The 13,137-nt window shown below is 42.8% G+C and overlaps 1 protein-coding gene across 3 annotated transcripts; it reads left to right on the top strand.

The window, feature by feature from the left end:
* Positions 1–21: 21 nt before the first annotated feature.
* Positions 22–10,513, top strand: FBXO5 (F-box protein 5). Of its 3 annotated transcripts, none has more exons than XM_090135613.1 (5): positions 22–111; positions 5,788–6,518; positions 7,187–7,277; positions 8,344–8,505; positions 9,409–10,513. In XM_090135613.1, exons 2-5 carry the CDS (start codon positions 5,803–5,805, stop codon positions 9,658–9,660), a joined length of 1,221 nt encoding a protein of 406 aa, XP_089991739.1. In that variant the 5' UTR covers positions 22–111; positions 5,788–5,802; the 3' UTR covers positions 9,661–10,513. The 3 variants fall into 3 exon arrangements, with proteins under 3 accessions (XP_089991739.1, XP_031467704.2, XP_089991740.1); XM_031611844.2 differs by lacking the exon at positions 22–111 and adding an exon at positions 3,671–4,275; XM_090135614.1 differs by lacking the exon at positions 22–111 and adding an exon at positions 4,326–4,906.
* The last annotated feature ends 2,624 nt before the right edge of the window (positions 10,514–13,137 follow it).

The following is a 13,137-nucleotide window of genomic DNA, read 5'->3' as shown; positions in this document are numbered from 1 at the left end:
AAACACCTTGATGCTGCTGCAGTGTGCTTGAAGTAAATTTGACTGGGCCAGATGTAACTGCAGTTTTTAACGTCTCCACTGAGAAGATACTGATTACACTACTCTCAAAAGGTATGCATTAAAAATGAGTTTTCTCTAGTCCCAAGTCTTGTTCAAACAGTAGTTTCAACATCACCACAGTGTCAAATAGCTTAGTCAAGATAACAAAAAAAAAAATCCTATTTTGTTTAGTAATACAAAGAAAGTGATAAATGAACACACTACTAATCTGCAGATTTGTTAATGACTTATACGTGGTATGGGAAAGGGAGTTCTTATAAATCAAGCAGAAAGAATTGTATAGGAATATTCCTTGTTCCAGGAAGAGTTCTAGAAGAAAAGTCACTAGTTTTGTGAATTCTTTTTAAAAAGAATGTTTCTGTTCTTGTTTCAGAACAACAAAAAAAAAAACAACAACAAAATTAAGTGGCTGTCTTGAAGGCTGATACAATTTCAGTCTCTATTTCTATACAGTTTATCTTTTGTTTTTAATTGGATCTGCATTTTACTGATATATTTTTTTTTTCCTCTGAAGTTTACATAATATAAGTGACTGCTCACTGTTTTAAACTGTTCAGTTTAACAGCATCTTAAAACATTTGTACAAAGCATAAGAACTGCCTTTTTCATCTACTAATATAGGTACACATTCCTATCTGAGGTTAAATAAGACTGCATTTTACAGTCTTAAGTATTTGTGGTAATACAAAACTTGCTGCCTCCATGCTATGTTAGCCCATCATTCATTGTAGATATATGTGTGTATACACACACAGAATGTATTCAAAGTACCAGTAAATAAGAAATGAGAACCTAAGGAAAATATTACCATGAATACAGTTGTTTACTTTGAGACCTATTAGCATAAGAAATTAGAGTAAGAAAGAAATAAATGCAGGAGTTTGCTACAGTTAGCTTACAGAAACATGGCTAAGCATGCTATATAACATTTGACAAGGAATGAAAAACCAAAACTGATCATTATCGGTTTATCATATCAAAGTATAGCTTAAGTTGGAGGGGACCTTAAAGATTGTCTAGCTCCAACCCCCTGCCATGGCAGTGTTGCCAGCCACTAGACCAAGCTGCCCAGGGTCCCATCCCACCTGGCCTTGAACCCCTCCAAAGATGGGGTATCCAGAACCTTTCTGGGCAACCCATTCCAGCTTGTCACCATCCTCTGAGTGAAAAACTTCTTCCTAACATCTAACCTAAATGAACCTTCATTTAGTTTAAAGCCATTCCTCCTTGTCCTATCGCTATCAGACCATGTAAAATGTCAGTCTATGTCCTGCTTGTAAGCTTTCTTCAAGTACTGGAGAGCCACAGTAAGATCTCCCTAAGCCTACTCCAAGCTAAACAAGCTCAACTCCTTCGACCTTTCTTCATAAGAGAGGTGCTCCAGCCCTTTGTTTGTCTTCATGGCCTCCTCTGGACCTGCTCTGACAGCTCTATATCCTTCCTGTGCTGGGAGCCACAGGCTTGTATAAGTACTCCAGACGGAGCCTCACAAGGGCAGAGTAGAGGGAGACAATTGCCGCTCTTTCCGTGCTGGCCATCCATCTATTGATGCAGCTGGCTTTCCGAGCTCCAAGAACACACTGCTGTCTCATGTACTGCTTTTCGTCCATCAGAATCCCCAAATCTTCCGCAGAGCTGCTTTTGAGTTTGTCTCCCAGTCTGTTCTTATATCTGGGATTGCCTCAACCCAAGCAAAACAACTTGCACTTGGCCTTGTTGAACATCATCAGATTCTTGAGTGCCGGCTTTGTGTGTGTGTCCAGGTCTCTCTGGATGGTGTCCCTTCCTTCTGTTGTTTCAACTGTGCCACTCAGCTTGCTGTCATCTGTGAACTTGCTGAGAGTACACTCAATCCCACTGTGTTATTCATTTCATTTTAAGATTGCTGTTTGAACGGATGCATTTCAAAAACAAGTATTGACTCAGTATCTTTACCAGCTTTGTTTTATAGCAAATACAGCATGGTAAGAAAGACCAAGTTCCAAATATTCAAATTAAAGTTGTATATATTACCTGAAGATGTTGAAGTGCCTGTGTATATTAGGCGAGGTACACATTTCCTGTTGGTAAGTGTGAGACCTTACCCATCTAGATTTACCAGCAGATCTACTGGCACACTCTTTGTATGTGAAATATTTAGAGATTGATTGGAGCAGCATCTAAGACTGAAGTCTTTATTCCTACCACATCAGTGCTGCAAACAGAGCCATTGTCGCACTCTTCCTGATTTAAAGCCAGGTTATATTCTACCAGATGATTAAACGAGTTTGAGATTCCTTCTCTCTAGTGTTGTATTTTCTGAGGTGCGTAACGGACATCAGCCTAACTTAGCTCTGGGACTACTGCATGAACCCCATGAGTGTTAAGGTCTTTGCCACCATAAGGTCTCCTTTCATATCCCATCTGGGGTATTGTTGGTCCAGCCCTGCCAGGCCCACAGTCTCCCTGCTTTTGTCTGTCTCCTAAGCAGATACTGGGTGCTTCATTGATTGGCCAGGGGCTAGCGTGGGAAAAGTCAGAAACCCAAGGACCCTGTGATTTTGGCAGATGGCTGACAGGCTTAAGGCTGCAGGGTGACCTCATTGCAGCCTTTCGGTACCTACATGGAGCCTACAAACAGGAGGGGAATCAACTCTTTGAAAGGGCTGATCACTGCAGGATGAGGGGAAATGGTTTTGAGGGAGGGGAGATTTAGGTTGGACATCAGGGGGAAATTCTTTACAGAGAGAGTGGTGAGGTACTGGAACAGGCTGCCCAGGGAGGCTGTGGATGCCCCATCCCTGGAGGTGTTCAAGGCCAGATTGGATGGGGTCCTGGGCAGCCTGGTCTAGCGTTAAATGAGGAGGTTGGTGGCCCTGCATGTGGCAGGGGGGTTGGAGCTCCATGATCCTTGAGGTCCCTTCCAACCCTGGCCGTTCTGTGATCTAAAAATGAAAACACATGAGTGCTGTACAGGGCATGCTTATAACATACTGTAGGGATATCTCTGGTCTGCCAGTGTCGACTTTATGCCTATGCCATAAAGGTTTGAAGTCTCTTTTATGCTCTGTATTTGTTTTAAAGCAAGATTTGTATGTAGGTTGCTCCGAAAGTTATGCCTCCTGTTTATTTCCAGGGCAGCTATGACAGATGCAAAGTACACGATAACACTATTTGGTAGAACAAATTCTGAACTACAAAATGGAGTTTTTCAACATAGTCACCACCATTAACTATGCACATTTGGCAGCAGTGAACAAAAGTCTGCATGCTGCATTTGTAAAAATCATCATCAGAGATGACCCACTGTTGCCACTGCTGAATCATACCACTCAACCCTCACTGTGCTAGCATCTGCTGGTTGATGGCTGTCCATGTTCAGTAAGCATCAATAAGTGTCAGTGGGTGGTATTTTTTTCTGGGTGCCATGGAGGCATTACTTGAGGAGTAGCCCCCATAGTCTCACTGCACTTGTGGCCTTCCTGAGCTGTGAGTTGGCACTGTAAGGGTGGTGGGATACCTCCTTACATCCAGTCTGTTCTCAGGATGCCAACAACTACTAGTGCCCATTATACTTTAAAAGAAATCCTTCTCCCCGTGTCAGAAGTGGGGAAGAGAGGTGACAAGGTGTGCTGTCCATGCAACATGTTCTTTGGAACTCTTGTTCACTGATGGTGAATTCATACCGTATGCATACAGAGAGATGCTGTGACTGTCCCATACACATCCATTTAGAAATGAATGGAGATAGAGGAAGGCGGCAGTAGCACTCAAACTCGTCATAGCAGCGCTGCAGCGACTCATTCTTTCAGACAAGCAGTAGGAGACCCTCCACGCGGGCAGGGCGGGGGAGGAGCGCAGCAGCGCCCGGAAACAGGGTCTGCTCGCAGACAGAGCGCTACGCGGCTCCCGCGCTGCCGGGACCGAGGGGCGAACGCGGCCGGGCGGGAGATGCTCGCGGCCACACCTCCGCGGAGCGCGCGCGCGCCACCGCCCGACCACTCTTCTCTCTCCCCGCCTGCCGAGGAGGGAAAATTGGAAGGGGGCCGGCTCCGATCGCCGCGCCTCGGATTGGCCCCCGCCTCCTGCCCTCCTCCCCATTGGCCGTTTCGCCGGAGCCGGCGGCGTCCGATTGGCTGGCGCTCTTTTGGTACCAAATTCAAAGTTTTTAAAAGTACCCGGCAAGGGCGGCCGCGCACTTTCAGCTCGCGGGACGCGGCGGCTGCAGCGCTGCAGGTGAGCGCCGGCTGCGCCGCGCCGTGCGGGATGTTCGGGGCGGGGTGGCGCCGGGCTCGGAGCTGCACTGGGAGTTCTGCGGTGTGAGCTCCTAAGTAGCGAGGTCGGATGGGGCGGTGGGGCGGGGAGCACCAGCCGAAATGCGCGGGGATGAAACAGGGGCACTGGGTAATGGGGATCCTTGAGACTTGCCTGCTCTCTCCCTACCGACGGTGCTGGGATGGGATAGCGATGAATGGAAACCGCGAGACGCTCTGTTCCTTCTGCCGCGCCGCATACGGGACGCTGCCCGCCCCACGCCCGCCGCTCTGGGACCGGGCGTGCGGCAAGGCGCCCATCCCAGCGGAGGGCAGCGCCGCTGCTGTCTCCCTGCCGCCCGCGGGGCCGCGCCGTCGATGGGAGGCATCCGCCGCCCCACTACCACCATTTTGGGGGGAAAGCGCGGGTCCCTGCTCCCAGATCCCTGTCCCCAGCCGAACGGGAGCCGCTCGCTGACAGTGCGGGGTGTGGGCCCGGACCGGGGGCTCCGGTGCTCGCGGCGGAGAAGGGGTGAGGGAACTGTATCTCCTGCCTCTGGCTTTGGTTGTACAAAGGCAGAGGTGGATTCGTTCCATTCTTCCTCGGCACGTAGGTACGGAGGAGTGGGTTTTTCTCGGAAGTGCCTTGAAGGAGTTCCATTTTCTTTATAGCTTTTGTCAACCTCTTGAAATGACCTGAATTCCCTAAATTAAATATCAGCTCTGATGGAAGAACCTGTCTTTCATAGCGATTCCGAAGCATAAGGGAAATGCTTTCCCCGCAGGTTTGGGCAGCAGTGCTGGCTCCTCGTGCCCATCCCCCGCAGTCGCGGCACGGAAGAGCCCCGCACTTGGCGGGCGGGAGGGAGCGGGCAGCGCGGGCCCCATTTCCTCTAGCAGCCACCAGTCCCCGCGCCTCTGCCTCTCACCCGCCAAAACCACGCCTGTAGCCCTACTTCACCTTGAGCACTACTACTGCCCCCACGCCTCCACGTGGTCTGGCTCATTTCTGTTGTGCCCTTCGCCCCCCTTCCTTTCCAAAATTGCGGGGTGCCTGCATGCATCAGTAGCATTGCCTCTGGGTTTGGGGTGCCAGTTTTTCGGGCAGCCCTGGGCTGGTTCTGCTCTTTACTGGGCCACTCTGCTGTCTCTTCTGGCCTTCAGAGCCACTGCTACCAAGGAGCATGTGTCCGCGTCATACCATTGCGCTAGGGGAGGAATGGGAGGCACTGGTGTGTAAAACCAGTCTAAGTTGGAATGATGAAGTGTTAATCATTCACTGTTCCCTTATTCCACCTATATGCAGCATTAAGCTCTAGCTTTGAGCGATTGATCAAGCTTTTAGTTCCACTCCTTGTCTGTGCTTTAGGCTCTAGAGGGTCAGTTGGATGGAAGCTAAATTCACGCTTCCCAAAAAAGGCATATCTTAGCAACAGAAAGACTTTGTGATGCAGTTTAGGATATGCACTAATATGTTCCCTTTTGTTACTTGCAGAATACAAACAGAACAATGAAATCAAACCTTAATCACTCTTTCAAAATGAAATGTGATTTTGATCGAACGGCTCTTCATGGTGGGTTCACACCTGTAAAATCTGCAGAGAAAACAAAACCGGAGGAACCCTGCCCTTTGAAATCTGGGGAGAAACTTTGCAGAAGCTGTGATGAAGAGCATCAGAAAATACTGAGTGAACCGTACCATGCAGCCCCCAGAAATCTAGATCCTGAAGATGAAGGAAAGCCTGTACATAACAAAGAAAACAAGTATGTAATCCAAAGATTTGATGAAGGGGTCTATGAAATGGAGGCACTGGAAAATAGTAAAGTTAATGAGGACAGTGGTTATTCCTCTATGTTAAGTAGCCAATACAGTGATGCAACAGAACAAGAGGACAGCCTGCCCTTGGCTGGAAATCTCTGTAGCACACCGCAACACTGCCTTGAGAAGAACGAGATCCAAGTACAGTTGTCCAAGAAGACTTTGTTACCTGTAAGCCATTTTGAAGAAATGATTTGCTCAACTTTGAAAAAAAGTGGTAAAAGAAATCTCAAATCTTGGACTGCTTTTGACAGAATTGTTTTCAGGGAAAATTTTGAACTTCGTAATTTAATTGGAAAGAAAATGGGATTAGATAGAATAGACATTCTTGCTGAACTCTTCCAAAAGAACCTGAAGCATATATTAGCAAGCATCTTAAGACATCTTGGTGAGATGGACTTAATAAAGTAAGTATACCAATTTTGGTATTTTGTTGGGAAAGTGAACTACCTATTCTCACATAACACATGTATTGTCTGGCAAAGTTATGGAGATTAGTGTGGGAGTTATTAAAAAGTACTTGGAAGGCAATGCAGTCATTAGCCACAGCAAGCATGGGTTCGTTCGCAAAGGGAACCTGGGGAACTTAAAGGGAGCTCCAGTCCTTAAAGGAGGGAGACCAATGTTTTATACAGCCTGATAGAGACAGGACAAAGAGGAATGGCTTTAAGCTAAAAGAGGGGAGGTTGAGCTTAGTGTTTGGAAGAAATTTTGTAATCAGAGGGTAGTGAGGCCCTGGCACAGGCTGCACAGAGAGATGGTGGGTGTCCCATCCCTCGAGGCCTTCAAGGCCAGATTGGATGGGACTCCAGGCAGCCTGATGCACTGGATGGCAGTGCTGCCAATGGCAGAGGGATTGAAACTAGGTGGTCTTTAAGATCCCTTGCATTCTATTAATACAAGAATTGTTGTATTTGTAGACAGTATGTCTTCCTAGAAAGACAAGACGATTATTGTTGACATTTCCCATTTGTGTATGGAAAAAATAAATGTATAAATAGTTATCCCTGTTGTTAAATAATGAGTTTTCCAACTTTCTTAGAAGGTAACTGATATATTTGTATTGTCGTTACAGTTTTGCCAAAGTCAGCGCAACATGGAAGAAGATTTTGCAAGAAGATAAATGGGGTTTCCAAATGTATAGTAAAGCTTTGGAAAACCTTTCTGTAAGTTTCTGCACTTGTAGGGTATTTTAGACATAAACCAGTGGTGTGTCTTTGTTATTCCAGGAATCTTCCCAGCCTTAAGTGATCAAAGAGATTGTTAGATTGGAAAGAGTTTTGCTGGTGTGCTGGAGTTTGTGCTGTTAGGATACCCTATTGTCTTGTGCATTGATGGTCACTTCACTTGTAGTGTATAAACTGTTTTTACAGCCCAAGGGATATTGGCTGAGAAAGTTACCCCAAGAGATGTGGATGTTCTTCCACAAGTCCTGTTTAGAGAAGAAAAGAGTGTCAGTTCTAGTACTACTCATTAGGAGCCTCCACAGAGGCTTACTGCTTTAGCATCCCCACTGATTCAGGAAAGAGAGACTCAAAGATACTCATTTTCAAGAGACAGTCTGAAGTGGTCTACCACAAATAACAAAAAAAAAAAAACCTTTTTGCACTACTTTGAGCTACTATCAATTTTTTTTATTTTTTGGATGAAACAATAGATACAAGACCTAGTTAGAGAACTGTACAGAGCTATATCTAGCACTCTACCAAGGCAGAACTCTTCCAGAACACCAGAAGCATTTTGTTTTTTAACTTGAGAGGTGAAAAGACAGTAAAACAAGGCTTGGTGTTTGCCACAGAATGAGGTAGTCAACTACTCTGAGCTTTTGGTCATACTTCCTGATGCCAGCCTGTTGTAGAGGAACAGTTGGACACCTCTGATAGAAACATTCATCCCACAAAGCTTGATTTTCCCCCTACCATTGTACCTTTAAAAAATAAAAAATAAAAAACAACAAATAAATGCAAACAAAATCAAAGGAAGGGAGGAGTTTACTTTTCAGAAAAAAAATGTAAAAGCATTCCTGTTCTTTGCAAATATGTGGAAATATTGCTTTGTGCTTTAAAACACTGCAGTCACTAAATTGAATTTTCTGCTTAAATATTTATGATATATTAATAAGAATGTAAACTGTAAAGTTCTTGATTTCTATTAAACAAAAAGTTGATTTATAGCCTGTAAGCAGTTACCAGATACATCTCTTAAATGTTTCTTTTGTTTTCTCTTTGTTAGAGTGGCACTAAGACGTCAGAACATGCTGCAACAAGGGAGTATGTTCTCTACCGAGCAGCTTTAGCTTCAGTTCAGAAAGCAACCCCATCAAACAGCCTGAGTAAAAAAGGCAGCAGATCCAAAGCATCTAAAAATTACAGCAGGCTCATGGAGTTCTCTGAGGTATAACTGGGGGTTTTTGTTCAACTTATGAAGCATCTCCAACTTGAAGTGCTTGTAACTGCCCTGTTCCTGGCTGCGTTCAGAGCCAGGCTGGATGTGGCTCTGGGCAGCCTGGTCTAGTGGTTGGTGGCCCTGTCTGTGGCAGGAGGGTTGAAACTATAGATGATGATGATCCTTTTCAACCCAAGCCATTCTATGATTGTAAGCTGCCAGATTTTGCTTATTGACCCTATTTAAAGACAGTGACAGAAACAAAATGGAGAACATTAATACACTGGGATGTTTTACGTCACTTTTTTCCTCCCTGTGATTAGGTTTCATCAAAATGGCTCAGTGGTTGGTTTTTTTTTTTGGCTTCAGTATTGGCCTCCATTGGTCATAACAAGTGTAGTCATTTCCCTTTATTTCCCATGGGTTTATAATGAATCACGTTTTCCAATTATGCAATCCGAGAGAATCTGTCAATTTTACTTCAATTCCAGTGGGCAATTTATTGTTTCAAAAACTAAGCAACCAGTTCATTTTTTGAAAAGTGAAATGAATACTTTAGTAGGATTCAGAATTTTTTTTCTTTTTAAAGTTAGCTAAATCACTATTCTCAAATGAGGTTTGGAGGTTTCAGATCTTGGATTTGGGCTGCTTTTCTTACCACTTTGCATTAAGTCTTACTGTCCTTCAAGCTGAAATAATTAAAAACTGCATACCTCTCATCCAGTCCAAAGTACCTGCAGGCTGTCCAGTCTCCCATGAGAATCTGATGCAACCAGAATTAAACTTGTGTGTAATTTCTTTCTCTAGAGTGAGAGCAATTATGATTTATTTTGTGGCATATTAATGATGTTGGGGAACATTTGCAGTGTGTGTTTACCCTCCACTTATGACTTTATGTATTTCTTCCATTAGGCAGCCAAGACCTTGAAAAACACTGAAAGCTTCAAAGTCTGCAATCGTTGTGGCTCACCTGCAAAGTATGACTCCTATCTGCAAAGAGCAATGTGCAATCGTGAAAGCTGTGGCTTTGACTTCTGCACAAAATGCATGTGTAGCTACCACAGCTCCAGTGACTGTATGACAGGCAAACCAGTGAAATCAAGCTTTAAGCTGGGAACCCTCCCTGGTACTAAGAAAAGCAAGCAGAATCTGCGTCGATTGTGATCCATCCTGATACACGTTGTCAGATGTGCCATAAAGGGTTTTTAGGACATTAATCCTTCCACAAAGAAAATCAAACCAAAAAATGCTTTCTGCTATTCTACTTGTTTAAAAAAAAAAAAAAGGTTAATTTTATGATTCCCTTTTGCTATTTGGTCATTTCTGCATTCCTAAGAGTTTTCAGAAATAACTATTTTGAAATGTGTTAATTTCAAATTTAAAAGAAAACTCTGGATGTGTGTTCTAGTAACATTTTAAATATTGTCCCTGGTGATTTTCTCAGTGTTTGAAGACTTCCAAACTTCTTCACCAAAACACTGAATTAAAAAAAAATTGGTTTTGGCAAGTTATCTTCCTAGCACAATATGAACCATTCTTGAATTGTTAACAGGAGGAAGCCTAAACTGTGTTTTATTTAAATGCTTACTCTTGTTCTTCCAGATTTTTAACAGCATTTCTAGTGAAAATGTCAGATGAGGTGAGTGAAGTCTTTTTTAAAATAAAATTGTGTGGGACTCAAAATTTTATTAATTTTTCAAGATTTTCCCTGAGTTTTAAACTGTGAATGTTAATAATACCATATTCTCTGATGGCTTGCATTACTTGAATCTTAAATTTTCTTCCTTCGTTCAGGATCTACAGATGTTTTGTTAGAAATGTGATGAAACACTTTATTATCTTTTTTATTTTTGAAAAAAAAAGGACTGTGTCTTGGCAATACTGCTAAAAAATACTGCCAGTTTTTTTCAAAATAATAAGATGCATTTTAGTATTTGTATATATTTGTAAATAAGTTAAATATTTTTTTTGTCTTGTAAATGTGAAAATAAATTACAGTTTTCCACAAGTTGATTAGTAATTCTGGACTTCTTGTTTTTCATTTTGAAACATAATTTTTCATGCTCATTTCTCATCACTGCTAGTAATATTTCCTAAAAATGCTGATTTTACAACAGTCAAATCTCCTCGTTTTGTCTAAAACCTACCCTTTGCTGTCTTCCTCCTTCCTTACATAAGCGGAGGGTGAATACATACTGCAAACGTTCCTGCTTCCTGATCTAATACACTGTAGCAAATTTTCTGTTGACTGAATTTGTTATGCTGTTGCAGGGTGGTGACGCACTGGAACAGGTTGCCCAAGGAGGTTGTGGATGCCCCATCCCTGGAGGCATTCAAGGCCAGGCTGGATGTCGCTCCGGGCAGCCTGGTCTAGTGGTAGCAGGAGGGTTAAAACTAGGTATCTTTGAGGTCCTTTTCAACCCAAGCCATTGTATGATTCATCCTATGATTCTGTGACCTACCTTGCTGCTAGTAAACTCATTCTGACTATTCCACAGCAAAGGAATGCAGGCTTTCGAGAAAGCACTGATTTATTTATTTATGGAAATGACTGCGGCTTTCTCTTGTTTTTTAGTTAGCAAGCAAACAACTGACTGGGATAGCGGCATAATGTCCTACTTGAGCTTCTGGGTTAGCAGCAATCAAATATTGCACACTGTCTACTGAAATTTCTGTGACCTGAAGAACACAGACACCTTAATGCGATTGGACAGAACTGCCTATTTCTGTATGTTAATTTTGAGAAAAGTGGTAGGGATTCTCACCTTTAGAATGGTGTTGCAGAATATGATACATTTTGAATTAAAGTTTGTGTCCGTTTTGAAGCTGAATGTGGATATTATGAACTTAATACATTTACTTTTTCAAGTTCTGAATACAGGAAACTGTAGGTAGTTTCTGATAGACCTAATAATTTTTACACGGTGAAGGGGAAGTGCAATTGTGTTGTTTTGGTTTTGTTTTTTCCTTTAAAATATTTATTTAATTGTATTTCTTGCTTATACAGAATTTTGAGGAAAGCTCTTTCTTACTCTCACAGGTAAGGGGAAGAAATTGGACTACATGGCTTCTGTGGTCATGGGGTATGAATGATACAAAGATGTTTTTCACTCTCTTTAGAACCTCAAGCTTATATCTCAAACCTCACTAAAAAGGTTGGATTACTTGACTTCCAGTGAAACCTCAGCTAGGTTGTAATGGGTTTTACAGTCTTCAATAGGTGAAGTGGAAATAAAGTAGTGTCTAGTGTCCTTTGTGAATACTAAACTAAAAGCATAGGATGGTCTAGAAAGAAATTATAGGGAAGCTGCTTTGAATAGTAATCTGTGCTTACAAGAAATTGAAAGCGAACTGTGACTGGCGAGACCACGTCAAGTAATATGTTCAGTTTGGGTCCTCTCAGTACAAGAAAAAGAATGAGATTCTGGATTGTGTTCAGTGAAGAGCAGCAAAACTGGAAAATGGACTATAGAAAATATTTGAGGAGCAGCTGAAGGAACTGGGGCTGCTTAGTCTGGAGAAGAGGAGGCTCGAGGAGACATCATTACTCTCTAGAGCTACCTGAAAGGAGGCTGCAGTGGGAAGGGATTGGTCTCTCTCCTGAAGTAGAAACAGCCTCAAGTTGTGCCAGGGGAGGTTTAAATTAGACATTAGGAAGAGTTTCTTCATGGAAGGGATTGTGAGACATTGTAATAGGCTGCCTAGAAAAGTGGTAGAGTCCCCATCCCTGGAGATATTTAAGAGAGATGTGGATATTACACTAAGGGACATGGTTCAGTGATGGAAGTAGGCAAGTCAGTTTGATGGTTTTGTACTTGATGATCTTCATTGACATTAGAATAATCTAAATGATTCTGTGACTGCTGCCTATTCTTAAAGTCTAGGGAAACTGCTGACTCATGTTGAACTCATCAGAACAAGGTAAGCAAAAAAACTTCACGTTTTGGCACAGCCAATCACTGCTTGAAGATGTCTTTAGCAGCAAGGTGAACACTTTACAGGAAATGTCTGTATTTATGTATTGCAAAAAAAATGCATGTTCTTAGAAACCTTAGCATAAGTTAACCCCTGCTAAAAATGAGATTTTGTATCCTGTGAAAAGTCCATTTGTGAATGATCCTTAAGAAATTTTCCATGCTTGCAATTTCATTATGCCAAACCTCTCAAAGAAGCATGGGAATCTATGTCTGTCACACAGATGTTTTTTCTTTTATTATAATCTTGCCAGACAGTTGAAGCATTGCCCAACTATACTGAGTATAGGAACAAACATGAAGATTGTGTGCAACTTCCTGAAAACCACATGATTGTTGGTCTCCTCACAAATACCTTCAGTGAAGAGTGTACAGCAGAAAACTCCCCACCTATGCATACCAGTAACTACTGCTGAATGAGAAGCCACTACTTACAGAGGCATTAGTACTAGCTGATGTTGCCACCAATGCTGAAGTTATAAATGCCAGAAGTGGAAAGACTGTAGTAGATATAGATTTTGACTTACTTGAGCCTGTCTTTGATATGTAATAAACATGAGAGTCATACCGCATGGCATGGCAATCTCTATATACTGATGAGTAATGCTCAATTACTACAGCTGTGTTGTCACAGAACTTAGATTCACTATCTGGCAGCTCTAGCAAT

The sequence above is a fragment of the Phasianus colchicus genome, chromosome 2, assembly GCF_987193195.1.
Source record: "Phasianus colchicus chromosome 2, bPhaCol1.hap1.1, whole genome shotgun sequence".
In the NCBI taxonomy this organism is placed as follows: domain Eukaryota; kingdom Metazoa; phylum Chordata; class Aves; order Galliformes; family Phasianidae; genus Phasianus; species Phasianus colchicus.
This window is presented reverse-complemented; position numbering and strand designations above follow the sequence as displayed.